The sequence below is a fragment of the Nomascus leucogenys genome, chromosome 15 (genome assembly GCF_006542625.1).
Source record: "Nomascus leucogenys isolate Asia chromosome 15, Asia_NLE_v1, whole genome shotgun sequence".
Classification (NCBI taxonomy): Eukaryota; Metazoa; Chordata; class Mammalia; order Primates; family Hylobatidae; genus Nomascus; species Nomascus leucogenys.
In genome coordinates, this window is record NC_044395.1 from 61080354 (window position 1) to 61106542 (window position 26189).

At 43.9% G+C, this 26189-nt stretch overlaps 1 protein-coding gene across 1 annotated transcript in view; it reads left to right on the top strand.

The window, feature by feature from the left end:
• Positions 1-21059: 21059 nt before the first annotated feature.
• The window catches only part of MAP6 (microtubule associated protein 6), a 77598-nt gene continuing 72468 nt past the window's right edge, over positions 21060-26189 (top strand). The window contains exon 1 of the mRNA XM_030829191.1: positions 21060-22078. Coding sequence (XP_030685051.1) covers positions 21174-22078 — 905 coding nt within the window. The 5' untranslated portion in view covers positions 21060-21173. The remainder of the gene's footprint in view (positions 22079-26189) is intronic.

Here is a 26189-nt window from a genome sequence, read left to right on the forward strand (position 1 = left end):
ACTGTTCCTCAGCAGATGTATATGTGTGTGTGTGGGTGTGTGTGTGTTGGCGGGGAGTGTATTTAAGTGGTTTATCATACAACAGGCTACTAGAGAGCAGTTAAAATGGCCTAACCAGATTTAGATGTGTCAGTATGGATAAATCTGACATTCCTATTGATAAGTGAAAAAGGCACATTGTAAGAGTTTCACAAAGCATGATACCATTCAGGAAAAAAAATAATGCTAAATACACAAAGAATACAGATTTATTATAGGTACGCATATGTGTAAAAAAACAAAAACAAAAACATGCATCCATGTCATCTTCCATATGGTGGTAAGGAAGGAAGGAAGATGGAGTATGCTTAGTATGGAACCTAAAATGTATCTGTGTCATTTTATTTAAGTGAGCTACAGAGCTGTCACCAAGGATCTCTCACTGGAAAATCTGGAACAATTTGGGCATCAAAGTTTAAAATGGGGGGAGGGGCCAAGATGGTCAAATAGAAACAGCTCTGTTTCTCCCACCAAGACAAACGCAAAAGGCAAGTGATTTCTGTCAACTGAGGGACACGGATGTTCTTAGTGGGACTGGATAGATAGTTGGCACGACCCACGGAGAGGAAGGAAAAGCAGGGTGGGGTGACGATTCACCCAGGAGCTGCACGGAGCAAAGGGACTTCCCTCCCCCAGCCAAGGGAGGTGGTGAGGGACTGTGCTACCTGCCTGGGGTTCTACACTTTTCCCACGGATTTTTGCAATCTGTGGATCAGAAGATTCCTTCGTGTGCCAACACCACCAGGGCCTTGGGTCCCAAGCACAAAACTGGGCATACCCACGACAGCAGCACCAGTCAGCAGCCACTGGGGCAGGCACTGAGCTGCAGGATCTTTACATACTCTAGGGGCTCCCAGAACTCCAGGGTGGCAGGAGAACTATCCACTCCCATGGAAAGGGTGCTGAAGCCAGGGAGGCAAGCAGCCTCCCTCAGGGGGTCCCACTCTCATGGAACCTCACAAGCTAAGACCCATTGGCTTGGAATCCTCACAGGCCAGCACAACAGCCTGGAGTCTGCCTAAGACGACCAGTTCCCAGGGGTAGGGACGATTGCCATTACTGCAGCTCTAGTCAGTGGTTTTCCCTGGCCAGTGTTAGGGAGACTGGGCAGTTTGGACTGAGCAGTATTCTCCACAGTGCAGCACAGCTGCTGTGGCAGATCATGGCCAGACTGCTTCTTTAGGTGGGACCCAGATCCATCCCCCTAACTAGCCAGGGCCTCCCTGAAGGATTCCAGCAATTCTAGCCAGGGGTGTACAGACAGAACTCTTATCTCCTTGGGACAGAGCATCTGGGAGGACAGGCAGCCACAGTCTCAGGTTCAGTGGACTTAATCTTTCCTGCCTGCTGGCTCTGAAGAGTCCAGGCAATCCTGATGAGGGGGATTCCCCCAGCACAGTGCACCAGCTCTGCTAAGGGGCAGCCAGACTGCTTCCTTAAGCAGGACCCTGATCCCATGCCTCCTGACTGGGTGAGACCTCCCAACAGGGGTGGCCAGACACATACAGGAGAATTCTGACTGGCATCAGGTCAGTACCTCTCTTGGACGAAGCTTCCGGAGGAGGGAGCAGGCAGCAATCTTTGCTGTTCTGCAGCCTCCACTGGGGATACCAATGCAAACAGGGTCTGGAGTGGACCCCCAGCAAACTGCTGCAGACCTGCAGAAGAGGGGCCTGACTCTTAGAAGAAAAACAAATAGAAAGCAACAACACCAACATCAACAAAAAAGGCCCTACAAAAACCCCATCCAAAGGTAAACAGCCTCAAAGAGAAAAGGTAGGTAAATTCACAAAGATGAGGAAAAACCAATGCAAAAATGCTGAAAATTCCAAAAGCCAGAATGCCTCTTTTCCTCCAAATGATTGCAAAACCTCTCCATCAAGGGCACAGAACTGGGCTGAAGCTGAGATGGATTAACTGACAGAAGCAGGTTTCAGAAAGTGGGTAATAATGAACTTCACTGAGCAAAAGGATTATGTTCTAACCCAATGCAAAGAAGCTGAGAACCATGACAAAAGTGTACAAGAGCTGTTAACTAGAATAACCAGTTTAGAAAGGAACACAAATGACCTGATGGAGCTTAAAAATACAGCACAAGAACTTCATGATGCAAACACAAGTGTCAACAGCCAAATCAATCAAGTGGAAGAAAGAATATCAGAGCTTGAAGACTATCTTGCTGAAATGAGGCAGGTGGACAAGATTAGAGAAAAAAGAATGAGAAGGAATGAACAAAACCTCCAAGAACTATGAGACTATGTATAAAGACCAAACCTACGACTGATTGGAGTACCTGAAAGAGATGGGGAGAATGGAACCAAGTTGGAAAACACACTTCAGGAAATCATCCAGAAGAACTTCCCCAACCTAGCAAGACAGGCCAACATTCAAATTTAGGAAATCCAGAGAGCCCCAGTTAGATACTCCATGAGAAGATTAACCCCAAGACACACAATCATTAGATTCTCCAAGGTCAAAATGAGGAAAAATGTTAAGGGCAGCCAAAGAGAAAGGCCAGGTCACCTACCAAGGGAAGCCCATCAGACTAACAGTGGACCTCTCAGTGGAAACCCTATAAGCCAGAAGAGATTGGGGGCCAGTATTCAACATTGTTAAAGAAAAGAATTTCCAACCTAGAATTTCATATCCAGCCAAACTAAGCTTCATAAGCGACGGAGATATAAAATCCTTTTCAGACAAGCAAATGCTGAGAGATTTCATCACCAGGCCTGCCTTGCAAGAGCTCCTGAAGGAAGCATTGACCACTAAACATGGAAAGGGAAAACCATTACCAGCCACTACAAAAACTGAAGCACACAGACCAATGACACTATGAAACAACTACATTAACAAGTTTGCAAAATAAACCAAGCAGCATCTTGATGACAGGATCAAATTCACACATAACCATATTAACCTCAAATGTAAATGGGCTAAATGCCCCAATTAAAAGACACAGAATGGCAAGCTGGATAAAAAGACAAGACCCATCAGTGTGCTGTATTCAAGAGACACGTCTCAAGTACAAAAACACACATAAGCTTAAAATAAAGGGATGGAGAAAAATTTACCAAGCAAATGGAAAGCAGAAAAAAGCAGGGGTTGCAATCCTAGTTTCCGACAAAATAGACTTTAAGCCAACAAAGGTCAAAAAAGACAAACAAGGACATTACATAATGGTAAAGGGTTCAATTCAATAAGAGCTAACTATCCTAAATGTATATGCACCCAATACGGGAGCACCCAGATTCATAAAGCAAGTTCTTAAAGACCTCAAAGAGACTTGGGCCCCGACACAATAATAGTGGGAGACATTAATACTCTGCTGTCAGTATTAGACAGATCATTAAGACAGAAAATTAACAAAGATATTCAGGACTTGAACTCAGCTCTGGACCAAGTGGACCTGATAGTTATCTACACAACTCTTCACCCCAAAATAACAGAATATACATTTTTCTCAGTGCCACATGGCACTTACTCTAAAATTGATCACATAATTAGAAGTAAAACACTCCTCAACAGATGCAAAAAAACTGAAATTTTAACAAACAGTCTCTCAGATCACAGCGCAATCAAATTACAACTCAAGATTAAGAAACCCACTCAAAACCACACAACTACATGGAAACTGAACAACCTGCTCCTGGATGACTTCTGGGCAAATAATGAAATTAAGGCAGAAATCAAGAAGTTCTTGAAACTAAAGAGAACAAAGAGACAATGTACCAGAATCTCTGGGATGCAGCTAAAGCAGTGTTAAGAGGAAAATTTATAACACTAAATGCCCACATCAAAAAGCCAGAAAGATCTCAAACTGACACCCTAACATCATAACTAAAATAACTAGAAAACCAATGGCAGACAAACCCAGAGCAGAAAAAAAAAAAAAAAGAAAAAAAAAACAGAAAACAAAAACCTGGCACGTAATCCAGCACTCACCGAGGCATAGACAGAATGAACATGAAACTAAAAAACAAAAAAAAAGCCCTCGGCCTAGCCAGCACTCGAGAGCGAGCAAGAATCTGAACCGGAGAGAGCTCAGAGCAGATGACTGACCAGTGGTACAGACGACATGGTTCAAAAAAAAAAAAAAAAAAAAAGTTCAAAAAATCAATGAATCCAGGAGCTGGTTTTTTGAAAAAAATTAATAAAATAGATGGACTGCTAGCTAGACTAATAAAGAAGAAAAGATAGAAGATTCAAATAAACACAATCAGAAATGATAAGGGGGATAACACCACTGACCCCACAGAAATACAAACAACCATCAAAGAATACTATAAACACTTCTATGGAAATAAACTGGAAAATCTAGAAAAAATGGATAAATTCCTGGGCACATAAACCCTCCCAAGACTGAACCAGGAAGAAGTTGAATCCCTGAACAGACCAATAACAAGCTTGAAATTGAGGCAGTAATAAATAGCCTACCAACCAAAAAACCCAGGAACAGATGGATTTACAGCTGAATTCTACCAGAGGCACAAAGAGGAGCTGGTACCATTTCGTCTGAAACAATTTCAAATAATTGAAATGGAGGGACTCCTCCCTAACTCATTTTATGAGGCCAGTATCATCCTGATACCAAAACCTGGCAGAGATAAAAAAAAAAAAAAAGAAGAAGAAAACTTCAGGCCAATATTCCTGATGAACACTGATGCAAAAATCTTCAATAAAATACTGGCAAACCAAATCCAGCAGCACATCAAAAAGCTTATCCATCATGATCAAGTCCCTGGATGCAACGTTGGTTCAACATATGCAAATCAATAAATGTAATTCATCACATAAACAGAACTAAAGACAAAAACTACATGCTTATCTCAATAGACACAGAAAAGGCCTTTGATAAAATTCAACACTGCTTCATGTTAAAAAGTCTCAATAAACTAGGTATTGAAGGAACATACCTCAAAATGATAAGAGCCATTTATGACAAACCCACAGCCAATATCATACTGAATGGGCAAAAGCTGGAAGCATTCCCCTTGAAAACTGGCACAAGACAAGGATGTCCTCTCTTGCTACTCTTATTCAACATAATATTGGAAGTTCTAGCCAGGGCAATCAGGCAAGAGAAAGAAATAAAGGGTATTCAAATAGGAAAAGAGGAAGTCAACTTGTCTTTGTTTGCAGATGACATGATCCTATATCTAGAAAACCCCATGGACTCAGCCCAAAAGCTTCTTAAGCTGATAACCAACTTCAATAAAGTCTCAAGATACAAAATCAATGTGCAGAAATCACTAGCATTCCTATACACCAATAACAGACAAGCTGAGAGCCAAATCATAAATGAACTCCCTTTCACAGTTGCCACAAAGAGAATAAAATACCTAGGAATACAGCTAACAAGGGAGGTGAAGAACCTCTTCAAGAAGAGCTACAAACCACTGCTCAAGGAAATCAGAGAGGACACAAGCAGATGGAAAATCATTCCATGCTCATGAATAGGAAGAATCAATGTCACAAAAATGACCATACTGCCCAAAGCAATTTATAGATTCAATGTCATTCCCATTAAACTACCATTTACATTCTTCACAGAATTGGAAAAATCTATTTAAAAAATCATAAGGAACTAAAAAAGAGCTCATATAGCCAGGACAATCCTAAGCAAAAAGAACAAAGCTGGAGGCATCACACTACCTGACTTCAAACTATACGACAAGGTTACAGTAACTAAAAAAGCATGGTACTTGTAGAAAAACAGGCACACAGAACAATGGAACAGAATAGATAACTCAGAAATAAAACTGCGTATCTTCAACCATCTGATCTTTGACAAACCTGACCAAAACAAGCAATGGGAAAGGATTCCCTATTTAACAAATGGTGCTGTAAGAACTGGATGGCCATATGCAGAAAATTGAAACTGGACCCCTTCCTTACACCTTATACAAAAATTAACTCAAGATGGATTAGAGGCTTAAATGTAAAACCTAAAATTATAAAAACCCTAGACAAAAATCTAGGCAAGACTATTTAGGACCTAGGCATGAGCAAAGATTTTATGATGAAATTGCCAAAAGCAATTGCAACAAAAGCAAAAATTGACAAATGGGTTCTAATTCAACTAAAGAGCTTTTGCACAGCAAAAGAAACTATCATCAGAGTGAATGGACAACACACAGAACGGGAGAAAAGTTTTGCAATCTATCCATCTGACAAAGATCTAATACCCATAATCTACAAAGAACTTTTTTTTTTTTTTTTTTTGAGACGGAGTCTTGCTCTGTTGCCCAGGCTGGAGTGCAGTGGCACGATCTCGGCTCACTGCAGGCTCTGCCCCCCAGGGTTCACACCATTCTCCTGCCTCAGCCTCCCGAGTAGCTGGGACTACAGGTGCCCGCCATCTCACCCGGCTAATTTTTTTTTTTTGTATTTTTGGTAGAGACGAGGTTTCACTGTGTTAGCCAGGATGGTCTCGATCTCCTGACCTCGTGATCCGCCCGCCTCGGCCTCCCAAAGTGCTGGGATTACAGGCGTGAGCCACCGCGCCTGGCCATCTACAAGGAACTTAAGCAAACTTACAAGAAAAAAACAATCCCATTAGAAAGTCGGCAAAGGACATGAACAGACAATTTTCGAAGGAAGCATACATGTGGCCAATAAACATATGAAAAAAAGCTTAACATCGCTATCATTAGAGAAATGCAAATCAAAACCACAATGAGATGCCATCTCATGCCAGTCAGAATAGCCATTATTAAAAAGTCAAGAAACAACAGATGCTGGCGAAGTTGCAGAGGAATAGGAACGCTTTTACATTGCTGGTGGGAATGTAAATTAGTTCAACTATTGTGGAAGAAAGTGTGGGGATTCCTCAAAGGTTTAGAACTGGAAATACCATTTGATCCAGCAATCCCATTACTGGGTATATACCCAAAGGAATATAAATCATTCTATTATAAAGATACATGCACACATATGTTCATTGAAGCACTATTCACAATAGCAAAGACATGGAATTAACCCAAATACTGGATAAAGAAAATGTGGTACATATATACCATAGAATACTATGCGGCCATAAAAAGGAAAGAGGTCATGTCCTTTGCAGGGACATGGATGAAGCTGAAAGCCATTATCCTCAGCAAACTAACACAGTTACAGAAAACCAACCACCACATGTCCTCACTTATAAATGGGAGCTGAACAATGAGAACACATGGACAACAGGGAAGGGAACAACACACACTGGGGCCTGTCAAGGGAGGGCGGTGGGGGAGAGCATTAGGAAAAAGAGCTAATGCATGCTGGGCTTAATACCTAGCTGATGGGTTAATAGGTGCAGCAAACCACCATGGCACATGTTTACATACGTAACAAACCTGCACAGCCTGCACGTGTACCCCAGATCTTAAAATAAAAAATAAAAATAAAAAAATAAAAATGGGCACTTTGGGAGGCGGAGGTGGGCGGATCACGAGGTCAGGAGATCGAGACCATCCTGGCTAACACGGTGAAACACCGTCTCTACTAAAAATACAAAATAATTAGCCGGGCATAGTGGCAGGTGCCTGTAGTCCCAGCTACTCAGGAGGCTGAGGCAGGAGAATGGCATGAAACTGGGAGGCGGAGCTTGCAGTGAGCCGAGATTGTGCCAGTGCATTCCAGCCTGGGAGACAGAGCGAGACTCCATCTCAAAATAAATAAATAAATAAATAAATAAATAAATAAATAATAGAAAATAAAAATGGGAGTAATGGATTAAACCCATCAAAATAAATAAGAATTTGTGAATCCATACTGCTATAAACAAAGAAAGATAACAAGTAGTAAATGTAGAAGGAATGATGGAGTTAGAAAAATCCCTATTTGGCAAATACTGTAGTAATAATTGTTTCAGGCAAGAGCCACTAATAATTAGTAAAACTAGTAGGTGAATGTTTGATGAGTAACAGGAGATATACAGTCTCGAAGTATCTTGCTTTAGTAGCACATATGGATATTACACTAAATGAAAAAATTTGGAATATTTAGCTCGAGAAGAGATCAGGAGAAGTAACAGTTGTTTTCAAATGTATCTTTACAATGCTGTCATATGGTGGTCTCAAGGAAAGATGAAAATTATAATAATTATTATTTTGGTTCAAGAGAAGGAGGAATTTGTTAGCCTGTGTCTTAGTCAGCTTGGGCTGCTATCCCAGAATACCATAGATAGAGTGCTTACACAACAAACATTTATTTGTTACACTTCAGGAGTCTGGGAAGTCCAAAATCAAGGTGCTGGCAGATCTGATGTCTGATGAGGACCCACTTTCTGGTCTGGGCATATGCTGTCTTCTCATGATACCCTCACATGGTGGACAGAGCAAGCTCTGGTCTCTTTCCCTTCTTATAAGGAAACGATTCCCATCACAGAGGCTCCACCCTTGTGAACTCATGTACACTACACCTAATTACCGCCCCAAAGCCCCACCTCCTAATACCATCCCATTGGGGTTTAGAGTTTCAACATATGAATTTTAGGGGGACACAAACATGCAGTGCAGAGCAGTCTGCAAAAACAATCAACTCCCCCCAAATTAAGAAAAATATTCTGATTCCTAGATTCTAGGATTTTTAACATTCATTTATTTTAGGATTCTAGGGCTATATAATTCAGTTATTCTGATATTCTAGGACTCCAAATAAATATTTTCTGATTCTATGTTCTATTTATTATTTTGATTCCTAGATTTTTCACGATTTTGCTATAATGCCTACTTCTGTGGTCACCCCAGCCATAGCAAAAGCACTGAGGTATTTGGCACTAGTTCTCACATAGTTTCGTAACTAAAAATCCAAATTCCCTGGACCCAGTCTTGTGAGTAGGATCAAACTCTCCCCTGGTTGCATTCCTAACAACACAGGGAAAGCCTCAAGCTTTTCACCATAAAACGTACTATTTCCAATAGGTTTTTGGTAGATACCCTTTGATATATTAGGGAAGTTCTAGTTTGCTAAGATTTTTATAAATCAATTAATGAGTGTCAACTTTTATCATGTTTTTCAAAATATGTCTATTTGAGATGATTGTATGATGTTTCTCTTTAATCTGTTAGTTTGTGGAATTACACCTATAGATTTTCTGTTATTAAACCTGTGCTTATTCTTTGTATATACACTACCGAATGTTGATAAATTATTATTTTATGTATAATTATGAATTCTGTTTGCTGAGATTTCATTTAGGCTTTTTATATCTACGATTAACCTATAAATTTTCTTCCTTATATCATCTTTGTCTAGTTTTGGTACCACTATTATATCAGCTTCCTAAACTGAGATGGGAAGTTTTTCTGTTCTGTGGAATAATTTATATAATATAGAGATTTTTCATACCATGAAAGTTTTGTGGAACTCACCTGTAAAGTCAAGCGGATCAGGTATTTTATCTAATTTTGTTTTCTTTTGTGGGCAGATTTTTAGCTATTGATTCAATTTATTGAGCTATTCAGGTTTTCCACTCCTTCTTAAATCAGTTTTAGTAAGATATATATTATTTTCTAGAATAACAGTCTATTTCCCCTAGGTATATTAGTCATCGATTGGTGCATTAAAAGTTGCCCCAAAGCTTCAATGCGATCCCTATAAAAATCCCAGCAAGTTATTTTGTGGATATTGACAAACTGATTCTAAAGTTTATATGGAGAGGCAAAAGAACCAGATAGCCAACACACTATTGAAGGAGGAGAAGAAAGTCAGAATGACGGCAGCTGTGGCCTGTCTGAATCGACCGCTGTGAAGACACCAGCTGCAGTGGGGGAGACGCAGCTGGGGTTGCGCACTCCGCGGGGCTGGCAGGTTGGTGGGGCAGGAACTCACACTCCCAAGTGCAGCCGCAGCCGCCTAGCCACAGCTCCAGACCTCAGCATCCCCGCACTCTCAGGGGCCCAGGAAGCCCCTTGCCCCCACAGGCTGGAAAGTGCCTTCTCCAGGCCTGGGGTGGTGGCTCATGCCTGTAATGCCTGTAATCCCAGCACTTTGGAAGGGTGAGGCAGACAGATCACTTGAGGTCAGAAGTCCGAGATCAGCCTGGCCAATGTGGCGAAACCCTGTCTCTACCAAAAATAAAAAATTAGCCAGGCATGGTGACGCACGCCTGTAATCCCAGCTACCCTGGAGGCTGAGGCAGGAGAATCGCTTGAACCCTGGAGAGGGAGGTTGCAGTGAGCCGAGACTGCGCCACTGCACTCCAGCCTGGGCGACAGAGGGACACTCTGTCTCAAAACAAAACAAAACAAAATAAAGCAAACAAAACAAAAGGAAGTGCCTTCTCTCACCTTCTGGCCTCTCCCATCTCCCAGCACACCCACTTCAGTGCGGAACAAAGCTGTAGCTGAGCTCAGGTGCTATTGCAACACGACCAGGTGTATGCATGCTTGAGACAGTGCTGACATGCCAGCCCCCTGCTGCCTTGGCCCCCTCCAGACTTCGGATGCCAGTGAGCATGGGAGGGAGGCAGGGGGCTAAGGGCAGCTTATTGCGAGCCTGCAGGAGCCCCTCTGCACAAACAGCCTGGGCACCATGGAGGGCATGTTGATGGCAGCAGGAGGCAGCAGACAGGCTTCTGGGCAGAAAGTGGCGGGTCCCCGGTGAAACCCCACCTTCAAGCCATGGATGCCTGAAGCTTGGGAGCTGGGCTGCCAATTCCGGGAGGAGTCCACCTCCCAGAGTGAGAACTTGTGGTGCTTTTTCTGGGCCGCCCATGGCCACCCATGGACCAATCAGTATGCACTTCTTCCCTTTTGAGCCTATAAAAATCCCCAGTCTTAGCCAGACTGTGAAAGACCTCGGGACTACCAGCTATGGGAATAAGCTACCCGCTTCAGGTCTCCTCCATTCGTCAGGATGACCTGCCTGTGGAAAGGAGCCACCCACTGCTGGTCTCTTCTCTGCTGAGAGCTGGACACTTGTCGGGAAGCCCTGCCTGCAGAGAGGAGCTACCCACTGCAGGTCTCCTGAGAGCTGTTCTGTTGCTCAGTGAAGCCCCTCTCTGCCTTGCGCACCCTCCAGTTGTCCACATGCCTCATTCTTCCAGACGCAGGACAGGAACTTGGGACCCACCAGATGGAGGGACTGAAAGAGCTGTAACACAAACAGGGCTGAAACACGCCCCCCCCCCCCCCCAGCTTACCACGTTGTGGGTGACGAGAAGGAGAGAAGAGCTGCAGCCTTCAGGGAACCCAGACGTAGGGGCTTCCCAAGCCAGGGCTGTGAGACCCTCTTTGGGGCTCTGCAGTTCCAAGCTTCTAGGTGCCACCATGCTCCCCTTGTCCAGATGCAGGTGCCCACTGTAGAAGCTGCATTCTATACATCTGGTACAGCCACAGTCAGATGTGCACAGTGACCAGACCCACACTCATTTGCCCACACACCCCTTGCTGTTCCACGCCTGGCTCGCCCTTGGCAGGTGTGGGATCCTGGCGGTAGCTCGAGCTGAGAGGGCCAAGTGGGCGGAATGAGCCCAGCAGCGCAAGCAATACTTAGGCAGAAGGTGCCTCCGGCCACAGAGGTTTCCAGCTGGCGAAGCGCACCCAAAGGATCCCATGACAAGAGAACTGATAGTATTTGGCTTCAAGGCATATTATAAAGCTTAATGATCAACAGAGTGTGATATTAGTGAAAAAAGAGAGAAATAGATAAATTGAATAGAATAGAGAGTCCAGAAATAGACCCACATACATACAGAGGGTCCCTGACTAATGATGGTTCAATCTATGATTTTTAAATTTTGCGATGATGCAAAAGTGACATGCAGTAGTAGCATACAGCAGTCTCCCTTTATCTGCAGGGAAGACATTCCAAGACCTCCGGTGGTTACTTGAAACCAAGGCTAGTAAAACCCTATATATACTCTGTTTCTTCATATACATACAGGTCTATAATAAAGTTTAATTTATAAGTTAGGCACGGTAAGAGATAAACAACAATAACTAATAATAAAATAGAACAATTATAACAATACACTACAATAAAAGTTATATGAATATGGTCTCTCTCTTTTTCCCCCTCTCTCAAAACATCTTGGTAACTGAAACCACAGAAAGCGACAGCACAGATCAAGGGCGATTGCTGTGCAAACATTCAGTTTTTCACTTTCAATAAACTATTCAGTAAATTACAAGAGATACTCAAGACTTCATTATATGAAATGGGCTTTTTTTAAAAAAATGATTTTGCTCAACCATAGGCTAATGAAAGTGTTCTGAGCACGTTTAAGGTACGCTGGGCTAAGCTATGATGTTTGGTAGGTTAGATGTAATAAATGCATTTTTGACATACAGTATTTTCAATTTACAATGGGTTTAACTCCATCATGAGTCAAGAAGCATCTGTATAGTCAACTGATGTTTGAGAAAGGAGCAAAGGCAATACAATGGAGCAGAGGTAGTCTTTTCAACAAATGGGACTAGAAAAACTGGAAATCTACATGCCAAAAAAATGAATCTTGACCCAGACCTTACACCCTTCACAAAAATTAACTTGAAATGGCTCATAGACATAAATGTAGAATACAAAGGTGTAAAACTCTCAGAAGATAACATAGGAGAAAACATATAGTCTTGGGTTTGCTGATAACTATTTATTTATTTTAAGTTTAAAAAATTGTGTTTTTTAGAGAGATGGGGTCTTGCTATGTTGCCCAGGCTAGTCTCAAACTCCTCGGCTCAAGTGATCCTCCTGCTTCAGCCTCCCAAAGTGGTGGGATTACAGGCATGAGCTACCACAAACAGCCATGGCAATGACTTTTTAGATCCAACACCAAAGGCATGACCCTTTTATGAAATAATTTATGAATGGGACTTTGTTAAAACTAAATACTTCTGTTCTTCAAAAGACAGTGTGAAGAGAATGAAAAGACAAACCAGATTGAGAAAATATTTGCAAAAGATTTAGGATGAAGGATATCAAGCTATCATCCAAAATATACAAACAACTTCTAAAACTCAACAGTAAGAAAATGAACAACCAAATTAAAAAATGGACAAAAGCCAGGCATGGTGGCTCATACCTGTAGTCCCAGCTATTTGGGCGGCTGAGGTGGGACAATCACTTGAGCCCAGAAGCTTGAGTCTACAGTGAGCTATGATCATGCACTCCAGCCTGGGTGACAGAGCAAGACCCCATCTCTTAAAAAAATAAATAAATAAAAATAAATGTAATGGACAAAACACTGGAACATACATCTCACCAAAGAAGATGTACTGACGGCAAATAAGCATGTGAAAAGATGCTTCGCATTGTATATTATTCGAGATTTACCAATTAAAACAATGAGATACTACTATACACCTGTTAGAATGTGAAAAATCCAAAACACTGATAAAACCAAATACCTGAGAGGACGTGGGACAATGAGAACTCTCGTTTGTTGCTGGTAGGAGCACAAAATGGTACAGCTACTGTGGAAGACATTTGGGCAGTTTCTTACTAAACTAAGCATGCTCTAACTGTGTCATCTAGCAATTGTACTCCTTGGTATTTACCCAAAGGAGTTGAAAGCTTATGTCCCTACAGAAACCTGCACACGGATGTTTCTAGTGGCTTTATTCATAATTACCAACCCTTGGAAGCAACCAAGATATCCTTCAGTAGGTGAATGAATAAACTGTGGTACATCCAGATAATGAAATATTATCCAGCTCTAAAAAGAAATGAGTTAATAAGCCATGAAAAGACATGGAGGAAATTTAAATGCATATTTCTAAGTGATTTGATTCAGGGCAGAGGACTACACAAGGCTGTGAACACTGGGAAGTTAGGGTCACTGTGGGCCTTCTTGGAGGCTGGCTACCATGCAAAGTTTTTCATATTTATCAGAAGAAAGTAGTTCTTGGTATTTATCTATGATTCTTTCAGTCTGCCATATCAACAATCATCCCTCTTTACAATCCAAAAGTTTTTGATGTGTGATACTCTCTCTCTCTCTCTCTCTGTTTCTGGATGAACTTGTTAGAGATTTGTCTATCTCAAAGAAGCAACTTTTAGATTTCTTAATAGTAGCTAATGCATGGTTATTTTATATTTAATCACCTTGCTGTTTTCTTTATTTTTCCCCTTTTGTTTTCTTATGAGTTTGCTCTGTACTATGGTTTTTTTTTTTAGAGATGGAGTCTTGCTATGTTGCCCAGGCTGCAATGCAGTGGCTATTCACAGGTGCAATCACAGCATGCTACAACCTCAAACTCCTGGGCTCAAGTGATCCTCCTGCCTCAACTTCCTGAGTTATTGGGACTACAAGTGCATGCCACTGATTTTTAACTTCTTGAGTCTAATCATGAGCGTATTTTTAGTCTTTCTTAGTTTCTAACTTATGTATTTAGGTTATAAGTTTCCTTATTAATACTGTATTTAGCTGCATCCTACAAACTTTGGTATGCAATGTTTTCATTTCCTTTTAGTTCTAAATATTTTCTAATACCTATTATAATATATTTTAAAGTTATAAATGAATTCAGAAATATGTTTTTTGTTTTTCTTAGTTTAATTTCTAAATATGTGTAGGCTTGTGATTATTTTTTGTTATTGATTTCTAACATCATTGTACTGGCATCATAAATGTGGTATGTATGTGTCCTTGCTTCTTGTTCATATTTGTTTTGTGGCCTAGGTCTATGGTCAAATTTTACATATTCCATATAAATTTAAGAATAATACACATTCACTAATTGTTGAATGAGGGGCCCATTAGATCAAGCTTATTAATTACTTAAATCTTCTACATCCCTAACAACATTTTATGTATTGCATTTGTGAGTTACTTATATGTATTTTTTAAAAGCTCTATGATGATGATGATTATGGATTTTTGCATTTCTTCTTAAAATTCTACAAGTTTTGCTTTCTATATTTTGAGGCTATATTGTTAGAGGAAAACCACATTATATACTTCTGGGGAATTGTTTCTTCTATTTTTATATGAAGATCCTCTTTATCCATACTAGTGCTTTTTGTTTTAAAACCAAATTTATCTGTTATTAATAAAACAGCAACAGCTTTTCATTTTCATTAGTATTTATCTACTGTTACCAGTGGAGGGTGTCCAGGTTCTTGGCATTTTGAAGAAGGAATTGGAAGAAATGCACAAACAAAGCAACAAAAGAAATAAAAGTACACTCCACAGAGTGGGAGTGGGCTAGAGAAAGCAGCTCAAGAGAGCCAGTTACAGAATTTTCTGGAGTTTAAATACCCTCTAAATGTTTCCATTGGTCACACCCTATGTAAATGAAGTAGTTGCCCACAAAGTTTGATTGGTTGTGGACGGTGACCAATCAGAGGCTGAAGTGAAGTTACAAAGTTACTCATGAAGACGTGGCCTGCAGCCAGTCTGATTGGCTACAGGAGGGAACCAATCAGAGGTACTTTCATTTTTCATCTGCAATGCAGAAAAGAGGTGATGGCGGGAGGTTGCAAAGGTAGTAGCCTCTGGTCTTTTTGTTACTTGGGCATGGAGAGGTGGGGTTTTCCTTTTCAGTTCTAGGGAGTCAGCATGAATCAGCCTTAAGTTCCCTGCCTCCAGACTGTATTCTCCTGCCTTGTCTACTACATCTTTTTCTATCATTTGTTTCAATATTTATGTGTCATTGCATTTTTTTTTTTTTGAGATGGGGTTTTGCTCTGATGCCCAGGCTGGAACACAGTGGCGCAATCTCAGCTCACTGCAACCTCTGCCTCCCGAGTAGCTGGGATTACAAAGGTGCACCACCATGCCCAGCCAATTTTTGTATTTTTAGTAGATACGGTATTTCACCATGGATGGTAGAAATATTTCCAAATAAATTAGCGATGGGGTAAATGTAAATGATCAAAACTTTCCTGTTAAAAGACAGACATGGCTTTGCCATGTTGCCCAGGCTGATCTTGAACTCCTGACCTCATGATCCGCCTACCTCGGCTTCCCAAAATGCTGGGATTACAGGCATGAGCCACCGCGCCCGGCCATCTTTGCATTTTAAATATGGCACTCAGAAATAATCTGGCCAGGTGTGGTGACTCACACCTATAATCCCAACACTTTGGGAGGCCAAGGTGGGCAGATCACTTGAGCCCAAGAGTTTGAGACCAGCCTAAGCAACAGAGCAAAGCCCCATCACTGCAAAAAAAAAAAAAAAAAAATCAAAAATTAGCCAGGCATGGTGGTGTGCACCTGTAGTCCCAGCCACTTGGGAGGCTAAGGAGGGAGGATCACCTGAGTATGGGGAGGTTGAGGCTGCAGTGAGCTATGATTGCACCACTGCACTCTAGCCTGGGCAATAGAATGAGACCCTGTCTCAAAAAGCATCATTAAAAATTCATAAGAAAATAATGTATAGGTACATTTTGTTTTGTTTTATGTTCTTCTCTAATCTGAGATTATCTGTCTTTTAACAGGAAAGTTCTGATCATTTACATTTACCCCATCACTCATATATTTGGAAATATTTCTAACATCCTATTATGGATTTGCTATTTGCCATGTTTTCTCTGTACTTATTTCTGGCCTTAATAAAGTTTTCTATAGTCCCTTTTCTTTCTTTCTTTAAATGTGAATTTTTAGGTTCATAAACGTTTTAGGTTAATACGTGATATGGCTTGGCTCTGTGTCCCCACCCAAATCTCATGTTGAATTGTAATTCTCAGTGTTGGGGGAGGGACCTGGTGCAAGGTGATTGGATCATGGGGGTGGATTTCCCATTGCTGTTCTCATGATAGTGACTGAGTTCTCATGAGATCTGGTTGTTTAAAAGTGTGTAGCACTTACCCCTCCTCTCTCTTCCTCCTACTTTGGCCATGTGAGGAAGGTGCCTTGCTTCTCCTTTGCCTTCTGCCATGATTGTAAGTTTCCGGAGGCCTCCCCAGCTATGCATAACTGTGAGTCAATTAAACCTCTTTTTTTCATAAATTACCCAGTCTCAGGTAGTTCTTTATAGCAGTCCAAGAGCAGACTAATACAATAAGTTAAGATTTCTACTCTCCTCACAAACAAATAAGGACTTTAGAATATTTTAACTCTGATTATTCCTTCGTATCTTAACATCATAGTATTTCCCAGTATTTTGGTACTCTACTGTTTTTATATACCTCAAATTTGTTCAGGCATGGCCAGATCTACATGCTCAAATGACTAAAATACTAACAGAACTCCAAACATTGGTTCAAACAAGAGAGAACTGTATTTCTTTCTCACATGCAGTCTAGCAGTAAGCAGGTAGCCCAAGGCTGCTAGGCTGCTCTGCTCCATGGGATCATCCAAGACAGGTTTCTTCCGTGCTGTTCCTCTCCCCTTCCTTCCCCAAGGTTGAATCTTGGCACTAGAATGTTCTTAACCACAACACCAAAACCTTCAGAGCTGTCTTAACTACCCAAATGATAACTCACCTCTACCATGTCCACATCCTACCCAATGGGGAGAAAGATAAAGTTGAACACAAGCAACTTCTTTTAAGGAAGTGACATGGAAGTGCAGATGGTTGTTCTTTGCTGCAAGGATGGTTGGGAAATGTGGTTTCTGGTTGGGTGGCCCAGTGCTCAACTAAAACTTGGGGGCTTTTGTTACTATAGGGAAGAAGAGAAGAATGGGCTCTGGGGTGTAGATATCATCAGAATCCTGTGCCCCCTTCTGATTTTCTCTGTGTTTGCTTCAACCTTAGGAAGCCTCCCCACCAGTGATGGCAAAGATGACCACTAACAATAGCTTCATATTCTCCCATTTTAGCAATTCTAGAAAAAAAAAAGGAGAGTGGGTCTTTAGGATAGTTTCAGCTAAAGTCTGGGGTTTCTTTAACTGGTCTAACGTGGATCACACCCCCATCACTAAACTAGTCACTTTGACCAGGAAGATGCCTCCCCCTGGCAAACAGGTGTGAGTCACATGGTCACCCCTGGAAGGTAGGTGGGGCAGGATTACCCCCACCTGAACCACATGGCCTGAAAGTAGAAGAGTGGCCCTCAAAAGTCAAATGATGAGGTGCTGTGACCACCCGAATGATTGCTAAATAAGCCACATAACAGATGACCACTAGACTTGTCTGTCCCACAGGGTCATTGGATGGTCCAGGGAGGTTGAATGTGTTTTTCAAATCCAAGTAAATAAATGTGGAAGGTGATGTTCATGATAAAATTTTCCTTACACTTCTCATGCTGGGAGAACTCCTTCTCATCTCTTACTAGTCATTCATTCAGCACCAGTGTTAACCTCTGTTATGTTGACCATACTCTTTGATAATTATTTACTTACGTGTCTGTCTCTCAGTTCTCCAATAACACATTCCTTCAAGTGAGGGCTCCTCCAGAGCTATAATCCATATGTGTCCTATAGTCCTCAAGGTACAAAGTAGGCATCAAGAGACTAGACTTGTTAAATGAAAGAAGGATAAACTATCAGTGATTCTCAGAATAGACATCCTCCCTCCAATTTTTAGCCTTTTTTAAACCTTTGGAAATCATTATTGGAAATGCATCAGCCAAATCCCAGGGAGTTCTGCAGGGGTGAGGGGAGGAAATGTACGACCAGATTATGTTGTTTATAGAAGTATATCTCCTAACGACTGGAAAACAGCACCAGGCATTATTTTATTTATGGAACTCAAATCAAATCACCAAGAGGCAAAGACCTAAGTAGGAGGAAGTTCAGCAGATAATTGACTAATCAGAGCTGTCTTCTCATCCTATTTGATTCTAGGGTTAAAGAAAATCTGTGTTGTGCAATCCATTTATAATCTAAACACATACATGACTTTCTCCCCCCAAAACACCAATGCTCCCAGCTTAACTGATACTGAAAACTCTGCCTATATTGGAGGGGAAAATAGCTGAAGTCCAGTGGATGTAGCTAGTGGAGGAGTGCAGGAGACATAAATGGAGAGATAGCAAAGACAGAACAAAAGTTACTTGGAGGAACGAGAGATCTCCTGGAGAAGGTGTCCAAGTGGCTTCTTAGGACACTCCACTTATGGGTCTTCTGGGTGGGCCTTTTGGATACGAATAGCTACCATTTATTGAGCCATTGCCATATGCCAGATGTTGTGGTAAGCATTTTTAGTGCATTATCTCATTTTAATTCTCAGAACAACCTGGCAAGTTCAGTACTGGAATCCCCATTCATAGATGAAACTGAAGGTCAGGAGATTGCAGTGATTTGCCCATTGCCATACAGTTAAGAGCTACAAAAGCCAGGATTTGAATCTCTGCAGATTAGATTTGACTCAAAGCTTCTGCCCTGGGTCCTTAACTATCCTCACAAAACCACTTTTTTTTCTCTTTTTGAGATGGAGTTTTGCTCTTGTCACCCAGGCTGGAGTGCAATGGCACTATCTCAGCTCACTGCAACCTCCACCTCCTAGGTTCAAGCGATTCTCCTGCCTCAGCCTCCTGAGTAGCTGGGATTACAGGCACGCACCACCACGCCCAGCTAATTTTTGTATTTTTAGTAGAGACAGGGTTTCACCATGTTGGCCAGGGTGGTCTTGAACTCCCGACCTCAGGTGATCCACTGGCCTCAGTTTCCCAAAGTGCTGGGATTACAAGTGTGAGCCACGACGCCCGGCCCACAAAACCATTTTTGAGGCAGCTAGTATTTCCTCCATTCTACAGATGAGGAGACTGAAACCCAGGGTAACTCAACTTGCCCAAGTGACACAGAGAGTAGCAGAGCCAGACCAGGTCTTTCGGAATTCAAAATCTCTTCTGCTTTGAAGATAGAAGAGCAACGGCGAGGAGTGAGAACGTGCCAGAAGGCCCCTGCAGGCCAGGCACTGCCCTTTCCTAGGGCACAGCTCCTACCTACCCCCAACCTCCATAATTAAGCCACTTTCCAGAATTTTCTTTTCTCTACCTCTGCCCCAGTGTGGCACCTGAACTGAACAGGGACTGGGTGGTTCTTGGAGGAGTCTAAAACATACCTTCGCAAATATTCCCTAGGAAAGGAACATCCAGGGCACCACCAGCCCTGGTGCTCCCATTCCCACACATCTGAGCAAGGCCTGCGCATAAGACTGGCAAGTGCTTGAACCAGGAGGCAACCAAACTGGGCTCAAACACAGCCCGCCGGTTTTGACCAATACCAGCAGCTCCCCTTTTCAAAGCATCTATTCTGGGACAGACATTTCACTAGGAGTTTCCTCCATGTTTTAAAATTTAATAGCCCCCACCCCCTCCCCCAATGATTGGCCCTATTTTACAAAAGAGGAGCCTCCGACTCCTGGGGATGAAGCGACAAGCACAAGGACAGAAAGTCCTCACGAGTTTGGGACTTGAACCCACTATGGCCCCAGATTCTGCTGTTGCCCCGGAGCAGAGAAGGGAGGAGCTGCCAGGGCGGAGGGAGGTGGGGAGAGAAGGCACGCTCCCAGCAGCGCGAGCTGACGACAGCAGGTGTTTTTGTTTTGTTTTGTTTTGTTTTGTTTTTTTCTGCAGCACTCTTTCAGTCAGCATCGTTCCTGGATTTTTTTCTCCCTGCTGAGCGGCATAAAAGGGTGGGGCCGCTTCCCTGCAGCAGAGGCAGAGGCGGCGGCGGCAGCGGCTGCAGCATCATTCGCGGGCAGCGGCGGAGACGGAGAGCTGCAGAAAAGGGTGGGGTCGCTTCCCAGGAGAAGAGGCGGTGGCGGCGGCGGCTGCGGCATCCTCGCGGGCAGCGGCGGAGGCAGCAATGCTCGGTCTCCGCTGGAGGTGATGGCCTCCCAGCCCTGCTAGGTGGCCGGCTGCACTAGGACGCCGGCAGGAAGGAGACTCGAGCGGGGTCCGCGGACCCTGCGGCCACACCGCCCGGCCCCTCCTCTGCGCCATGGCTTAAGCCTGTAGCCACCTCTCCTCACGTCGCCTCGCTCGACCGAGGTCTGTGCGCCGCCGCAGCCGCAGGGAGGGGCGCGTCCCAGACACCCTCGCCGGGGACTCGGGAACGCCGTGCCTCTCACCCTTCGGCGCCCGCAGCAGACTGCGCTCCCAAAGGCGTTTGCGACCGGTAATCGAGGGACTCTACAGACTCTCTTAGGATAGCTCTCCCGGGTGCTCGCTGAGGGAGGAGGGCGAACTAGCTCCGGCTGATCGGGGGTAGAAAACGGTGGGAACCACATTGGCCGGTCAGGATTGGAGGCTGAAGGAAGATTAGAGACTTGCTTTAGAACCACAAGAAGAAAGAGGAGGCCGGCTTTTCAGCTAGCATCATGGCGTGGCCGTGCATCACGAGGGCCTGCTGCATCGCCCGCTTCTGGAACCAGTTGGACAAAGCGGACATCGCGGTGCCGCTGGTTTTCACCAAGTACTCGGAGGCCACCGACCACCCGGGCGCCCCGCCGCAGCCACCGCCGCCGCAGCAGCAGGCGCAGCCGGCGCTCGCGCCCCCCTCGGCGCGCGCGGTTGCCATAGAGACGCAGCCAGCCCAGGGCGAGTTGGATGCAGTTGCCCGGGCAACGGGGCCAGCCCCTGGGCCTAGCGGCGAGCGCGAGCCGGCGGCGGGCCCCGGCCGGAGCGGGCCGGGCCCGGGCCTGGGCTCTGGCTCCACCTCTGGCCCTGCGGACTCGGTGATGCGGCAGGACTACCGCGCCTGGAAGGTGCAGCGGCCCGAGCCCAGCTGCCGGCCGCGCAGCGAATACCAGCCCTCCGACGCGCCCTTCGAGCGCGAGACCCAGTACCAGAAGGACTTCCGCGCCTGGCCGCTGCCGCGCCGCGGAGACCACCCGTGGATCCCCAAGCCCGTGCAGATCTCTGCGGCCTCCCAGGCGTCGGCGCCCATCCTCGGGGCGCCCAAGCGCCGGCCGCAGAGTCAGGAGCGCTGGCCAGTGCAGGCCGCCGCTGAGGCCCGGGAGCAGGAGGCGGCCCCCGGCGGAGCGGGTGGCCTGGCGGCCGGAAAGGCGTCCGGGGCGGACGAGCGCGACACGCGCAGGAAGGCCGGGCCTGCCTGGATGGTGCGCCGCGCCGAGGGCCTGGGGCACGAGCAGACGCCGCTCCCTGCGGCCCAGGCCCAGGTCCAGGCCACTGGCCCGGAGGCTGGCAGGGGGCGCGCCGCGGTGGACGCCCTCAACCGGCAAATCCGCGAGGAGGTGGCGAGTGCAGTGAGCAGCTCCTACAGGTGAGACGCGGCCGCTGCTAGCGCCGGGAAGTCACCACGCAGACCCTCCCCGCGGGCTGCCCGGGGCCCAGGATCCCCAGCGCAGGCCTAGCGTGCAGCCTCCCTCCAGTCCCAGGCCACACCCTCTCCCCAGCTGCCTCCCAGGCCACCTCCCGTCGAAGCCTTCTCTTCTGCCCTGTCCCATGCGCAAGCTGTTAGTATTTTCCATCTCAGCCTGCCTGGCTCTTTCACTTTACCGCTGTAGCCCTTTTCTCCATCCCTCCCACCTCAGATCCCTGCCTGCCCACAGAGACGCTTTGCAATGTCAGGAGAGGCTGTGCTTCCGTCCTGCCCCCACCCAGCTCACCTGCTGCGTTAGCCTGGATGCTGCCCTTTGCAGGGTCCCCATTCTTCTAGAAGAAGAATTCTTTCCAAGTGGCCTCTCGCCCTCCTCCCTAGCCCAGTTCCCTTGGCCCTTCATTCTTTCCTCCCTCTCTCAGTCTCTGGGCAACACCGAAGCACCATACCTTTTTCTAGATTACCCACAGGATCTTTACAAATCACCCCCCACCTTCCACCCCTGGAACTTTGAAGTCATTGCCCTTCTACCTCTCCCTAGCTGTGACATATTGGGCAAGTTTCCTAACCTTTCTGGGCCTCAGGTTCTTATCTGTAAGATGTAATTGGTGATAGACATCTCTTAGGATTGTTCACACTTTTATTGATTCAATATTAAATATTTTATTTTTATTTAATTAATATTAAATATTCAACATATTTTTGATTGCCTACTATATGCCAAGCACTGTGCTGGACATTGTGAGGATTAAATAAGATAATTCAGGAGAACAGCTCGTGCCTAGCACATAGTGGTAATTAGTACATCTTGGTTCCATTCCTACCTTCCACATGATGCCTTATGATCCTACTTCCTAGGTGCCTCCAGCCTTCTCTGCTATTGAGGCATCTTCTTTCTCTCTCCTTTCCCTACATGTTCTCCAGATGTCTCTCATTCTCTTGCCACCAAAAACCCCTTTCTCCAGCACACTCAATTCCTTGCAAATGAATGCTTTCAAGCATGAAAATCTCTCTCTCTTTCCTTCTAGAATTTTCCCTCTGCTGCAGCTTCAGCCATTCCAGTCTGCTTTCTTGCCCTTCATCCATCCAGTATATACTTCTGAAGGCTTAGCTTTCAATTCTCCCTTTATGTTTCAACCAACATCAATTAGCTAACAGAACACAGTTGACTCTGGACATGCAACATTGCATTTGGGGTCTCTCGGGGAAGATGTGTATGAATAGTAATTGAGCTAGAGGTGTTCAAAATGCAGCTTGTGGGGTCCTTTATCAATGCCACAGCTTTCTGCTGCCTCCTTCCTGCAAGAGGGTGTGGGGGGCGGGGAGGACTAGAGAGAGAGTTAGTCCTTTGCCAAGACTCTGTATGTAGCCTCATGTTAGACTAATGTCCTTCTCCAGTGAACATTACCAATACTCTCTCATAGGCTGAGGAAAGAATCGCATATCCAGACATCCTTCATGTTAAGAGAAAATCCGTCCCCCAACTCCTACCCCTGCATTTCTCATCTTTCTGAATTCCACCTCCCACTTGGCATCTCTCTCTTGGTTTATTGTTATCACAACAACCACACTGGGAACCCAGGAGTACAGCACTTCCTTTGAGCTCTTGGCCAAACAAGGACATAAATCCTTTTCCTTGAATAGCCATGAGATGGTAGAATGTTCACTATGTTTTTATGCTGCTACCAAGTGGGGAGCAAAAGAAAAGAGGGGAAACAAACAAGCAAGAGACATAAAAAAACAAAGGCAGGATGTAGTTTTCTAGTTCTGCTATGGCTTGCTTGCTTCAAGACCCTACTTCATTTCTTGATCTTCCTACCCTGATAAGCCCACATCTGGCCCAACATCATAGATTACTGGCCTGGCCTCTTCATCTTCCCACTCTCATTCTAGCACCCTGTGGCAGGTGGCACCTTACTACCCCCTAGCAGGAGCTGTCTCTTCTCACCACCATACAGTCAGTGCCAATCAAGAGAGATTCCAGATTCTTAAGCCTCCTTGGGTGATCCTGCTCAGTTTATGATTTCAAGTTGGCAGGACTTGCTTTGTTTATGGATGAGTAGCCTGTCAGTCAAGGAATGACCACATCCTTTGGATATAACGCACTCCAGATTTGGGGTTGTACCTTGTTCCATATAGCCTTTTTCCTCAAAACAACAGCTTAATTGTGCAGTAAGCATGTCGTGCTTCACATGCCATGCTTCGCATTACACACATACTGGAAATGACTGGATTTGGTGGGAGAAGGCTATGCCCTCGGAGCTGGTGAGAATGATTATTTTTAGCACCTATCAATTCTAATAACCTGTCAAAAGAATCTTTGAACACCTCAAAAAAAATTTTAAATTTAGGTCTTTCGTAAAATTTAATTATACCTATGGCTTTGGGGCCAGGAGTACTATTTTGCTATATAATCAGAAGGATTTTGAAATATTAAGGGAATGATTGTTGCTAAGAAACATCACTTTCTTTAATGAACAATTTAAGTGCATGACAAATTTGATGTGAAATTTAACGGGTTTTTTTTGTTCCAGAATAAAAATTAACAAATAATTGAGAAATTCACTTTGACTGAAAGTAGATATAAAGAAATAAGCTATTCAATACATTAAATACACTGTAAAGAAAAAATGGTTGGCAATTATAAGCTTATCTAGAACATTGATTTTCCTTCCCTATTGTCTCACATTCTTTTCCTTGCTATGATTCTAGGATATCTTCTGAATTTAAGTAAGTACCATGTCCACTGACATAAGATAGGCCTTATGTCGCCTTAGAAGGCTTAGAAGCCAAGCTGTGCTTCACTTCAATGATAATTTGATTTACAAACCCTTTTCTTCTGCCATTCTACATAAATTATGGTGTGTTTATACCATGGTGACTGGTTCATCTCATGGACTTTACAGATGACATCTGCCACATGACATCGATGTGAACAGTCTGCTTAAACAGAAAGGGACACACAGTCCATCATGTAAAATATACATTCAAAATTCAGAATCATATACATGCTCATTGTTTTACTTTACAATTTACAGTCATAAATAACATTAGATACCCTTTGACATTATGGTTTTGAGAAACCTTCCCTATCCAATAGCTCATCTAATTCCCAATCCATTCATATCAGCCTGAGATTTTTGCATTGAAGTAGTATCCAAGATAGCTTTAGGATTATTCACAAACATGAGTTTGATTAATTTTTAATACATTCATTTTACATAGATGATATTATAAAACTGAGAAGCATGTCTTTATTACCATTTTTAATGTTAAGGATGGATTTCACTGGGAAGCCATTTGTGACTTTAGACCTGACCTTCTCAATTAGAAAATAGATGAGTCATAAGGAGGGGATTAAAATTCCTCTCCCAGTCAACCCCATTGCCCTGGCCATCAGATAATAGGGGTAGATAGGGTAGCAGCTGCTCCCTATAGAAATGCTAATGAGAAACTTTTCCTAGAAGAAACCAGCTGAGGCACCAGGAGGTAGAATTAATAAACCGGGGTGAAATACTTGAAAAATAAGAGCAGTAACAAGGAAGTTAGAAAGAAAAGGAGCCTTTAATGTCTGCCCTCCAGCCTTGCATGAAGGTTACAGGAAGACCCATCTGACTTAGTTTATGCTGTGCAGAACTGCCCCATTCCCTAACTGCCCATTTCCCTAATTTCCTCTTGGGTCAATCCCAGCAATGCCTCGAGGCCAATCTCGGATTCTGAGTCTACAGCGATGCCTTCCTAGAGCCAGCCATTCTGAATCAATTGTTCTTCTATTCCCTTTTTACTTTCTGAACCCTTATCATTGTCTGCTTGATTGTAAAATACTCTTGTCCGTATCTGTCTCCCCCACCAGGTCATGAACACCTGAAGAGAAGGCTGTATTTTGTTCACTCTGTACCTCTCACAGCCTGGGTGCCATGTAGATTTGTTGAATCTAATGGAATTTTTAGGGCTTGGTGAAAATTTTATTTATCTACATATTGATAGAGCCAATTTCATTTAGTTGAATTTTTTTCAGAAAATGATCACCAAGCGCCTGCCATGTACCAGACAA